This window comes from Myotis davidii, unplaced genomic scaffold (genome assembly GCF_000327345.1).
Source record: "Myotis davidii unplaced genomic scaffold, ASM32734v1 scaffold204, whole genome shotgun sequence".
NCBI lineage: Eukaryota > Metazoa > Chordata > Mammalia > Chiroptera > Vespertilionidae > Myotis > Myotis davidii.
The window spans coordinates 6707910-6711527 of record NW_006299715.1 but is presented as its reverse complement, the minus strand read 5'-3'; the positions used below and the strand labels follow the sequence as shown (position 1 = coordinate 6711527).

At 40.9% G+C, this 3618-nt stretch overlaps 1 protein-coding gene across 1 annotated transcript in view; it reads right to left on the bottom strand.

Moving 5' to 3' along the window:
• SLIT2 (slit guidance ligand 2) overlaps positions 1-3618 on the bottom strand; it is a 388092-nt gene that overhangs the window by 135314 nt on the left and 249160 nt on the right. The window contains 1 exon segment of the mRNA XM_015571823.1: positions 51-122. Within this exon segment, the coding sequence (XP_015427309.1) occupies positions 51-122 (72 nt within the window).

The window sequence follows — 3618 nt, the reverse complement described above, 5'->3', positions numbered from 1 at the left end:
CCCCCGAGACAAAGCTCTCGTAAGAAGTCAGAGAAATCAGAGGTACTCACAGCACTTCCAGGTCCCGGAGAGCCCTGAACGCCCCATCTTCGATACAGCTGATCTGGTTGTAATCCAGTTGCCTGTTAAACGGATGAGAGGATATGTGTAAAAGGCTGAAGACTTGCGGGGTGAGGGGAAGGAAGTCTCGTGAAGGGACTAAGAAGCCCAGCCTGCAGGAACTGAAATGCTCTCCCAAATACACTCATCGGCTTTAGAATGTCAGGAGCCATTCTGGCCTCCATGCCGCCCGCCACTGAAATCTCTTTTTGTTCTGAACTGTCTGTGCAAATAGCAGCCCTTGGAGAGCTCCTGTAAATAATAACTGCACCTTATATTAAATGCCATAGGAATGCAATTTCATTACATCAAGAAAAGCTATCCATTAAGAGCTTTCAGCGTCATCTTGCTGAAACAATTTCATTAAGGTAAAGGACTGTAAATCACTTAATGTCACACGCACCCCCTCAGTGACCTAACAGAATCCATTTATCAGAGAAGCCCAGCTGCATGTTAATTTCACTATCCTTGGCAAGAAAGAGCGAGACTACTTTTAGATTTTCTCCTTTTTAAAAGCAGTTTTCCTTCGAGAACTCCAAATCAAGAAAGAGAAATGAGGTCCCATTGATCTTCCCGCAGTCCCAACCAGGAATCCACGTAGCAAGCCAGCAGTTGTTCTATTTTAAGCATCACTATGCTCATAATTTGCATTGTTTATCATTATATACGAATTCCCTGCCCTGTAAACACGGCATCCTTTTCAGTGAGGGAACTTCCTGAGTGATACCACTCTCCAGGACATAAGTGTTTAAAATATTAGGAAATCAATAACCATTTTTGTTTTTCTCAAAGATGCTAATTTCAGCCCAAACCCCTACAAAACATATACTGCAGCAGCAGCGTGAAAACGCCACCTATATCTAAGGTAAAAAGTTAAAAGTCTGTATCAGTTCCTCGTAAATAACACAAAATTGAAACAAATGAATCTTTTCTTGCAGTTTGTTAAAGTTCAAAGATTGGAGGGAAAAGAAATAGGCTGCTCCAAACTTGGTTAAGTCTGCTTTTTCCTGCCACTTGTTTTTGGAATTAAAACTTCCTTATTTACACAAAGGAATTTACTTTGTTAAAATGAACGGTTAAGTAGTAAATCCTACCTGTCCTATCCTTTTTTTTTTTTCCCTAATAAGCAGTGTTTAAATCTAGTAGCTTGGTGCTTAGCGATATTATTCCAGTGAAGAAAAAGTATTTCAATGCTTCACGTGGGATAGAAGCAGGATGTTTGATGAAATGATCAGAGGGGTTGTCAGCTCCACGTGAAGCTGTGCAGGGGCAAGACTGTGATCAGAGGACGACTGCATCTCGTCCTTGTTTCCAGCTCAGAATTCACCCAAAGGGCTAATTCATATCCGAGGTCTGTTCTTACAACCACTGTTTAAACATTCCCACAGAATCGCCGTTTCTCTCATAAAACTACTGGAAAAAAAGTGCAGGGAGTGAATCCAGAGGGGCCTCTTTGAATTCCTTACTTTAGAAATTATGTACCTCCACAATGTCTCATGAAATATACATCTCATTTCACGAGGGTCTCCAGGGGACACAATCATACAGGAGGCTCTCTTGATGTCATGCAAATGGTACAATCTAGGACATGCCATATTAAAAAACAGGCAAACTCCGGAGAAGATGCAATTTTATTGCTTTTGTCAACGAAGGCTTTCCCCAAATAATAGCTACTATTCATGCTGCTGTAATAGCCCAAAGCATTCTACTTATTGGGAAGTAATGCAGAAGTATGATTTTATTTTTAAGAAGATTTTAAAGACCCATGATATAATACGGCGGCTGCGGTTCCAAGGAAACACATTTTCGAGCGCTCTTGATTTTTACAGATTAAATTCATTTAACGATTAAGCGAATAACCTTTTTTTATTTTAAAGTGCTAAATATATATCTACACGACTATTCTCTAACCTTTCAGGCGATTTATCAAAGCCATTTAAAAGAGGACAATAGCATGGAGTGTTACCCTTGACACACTACGAAAGAGAAATTGTTTCCAGACAAATTGGCAAAATCTTTTAATGCTCTCAAATTTGCCTAATGCAGTCTCCAGGTTAATCTGTAAAAGGGTGAGCGGTATGTTTGCCCATATCTTAATATCCTGAGCTGTCAAAGTATAAATCAGTGCTGACAAAGCTTCTTTTAAATCATGCATACTATCCACAAAGGGGGGCCAGCACGCTGGCTGGCACGCCAGCAAACCCTGTCCTACAAGAACTCAAAGGCAAGCTACCTTCTGTCTCCCACCAGACACTGAGACCCCGCCGGAAACTTTGCTAATTTCACCTCTGTAGCATTGCTCTGGGTCACATGCTTCCGATTCCTAACGGAGATCTTAGCACTTATTGGTGCTAAAACATTAAGACTATTTGGCTCTCACAGGACCAGAGGTTTCCTTAAAAGTTTTCTAGACGCCATCCTATCTCTGTCCACATATCTTCTGAGGACAAAGTTATTTTATGAAAATGTGACCTGTGAATGGACAATCAAAATCAAAACGAATAATTTTTTCATCAACTGGTGGATTTTATTCTATTCAAAGGAATGTTTATGGAAATAGCCGAGCCCGCATGACTGCCCATGAGAAAAATTCTGCATAAACTTCCATTTGTTTGCATAGGGTTCAAGATAAACAGTGTCAAAAGTATGCAATAGTGTAATTTATTTCAGGGGTTCTGGACTATTTTTCTGCACCTCGTTTTTTTTTTCTCAAATGGCTCACTCCCTTCTCCACTACCTTTCAAACCCTGGCACTTCTGCTTTCTGTAAGCGAAAAAGGATCTGTTGTCAGCCACGCATTTGGAGACAGGCGGCCTGTTTACACGAGGTTTCCGTTTGTGCCATGAAATTATTTTGAATTAAGGAATTAGTAAGAGGAAAGTTTTTTTCCTCTTCTTCTCCAAAAAGTAATGTCACAACTGCCCTAGCTGGTTTGGCTAAGTGGTTAGAACATTGACCCACGGACTGAAAGGGTCCCAGGTTTGATTCCAGTCAAGGGCATGTACCTTGGTTACAGGCTCCATCCCTGGCCTGATGGGGGCTCATGAGGGAGGCAACCAATTGATGTGTCTCTCTCATATTGATGTTTTGTGTTTTTTTTCTCTCTCCCCCCCATTCCTTCCATTCTCTCTAAAAAATCAATGGGGAAAATATCCTCAGGTAAGGATTAACAAAAAAACAAACAATAACAACAACAAAAAGTAATGTCATAACTATTCAGCCAGACAGAGTGGAAATCTGTTGATTTGGAGATGCTAAGAGCACTAGGCACTTAGGGGCGACTTTAGTTTAGGATGGTTTCCTGGCATAGGGGCCACTTTTATGGAGGAAGCAAACTACCACTTTCCTGATTTTCTGGGAAGAAAAACATGGTATAGAACAGGGGTGGGCAAACTTTCTGACTCAAGGGCCACAATGGGTTCTTAAACTGGACCGGAGGGCCGGAACAAAAGCATGGATGGAGTGTTTGTGTGAAGTAATATAAATTCAAAGTAAACATCATTACATAAAAGGGTATGG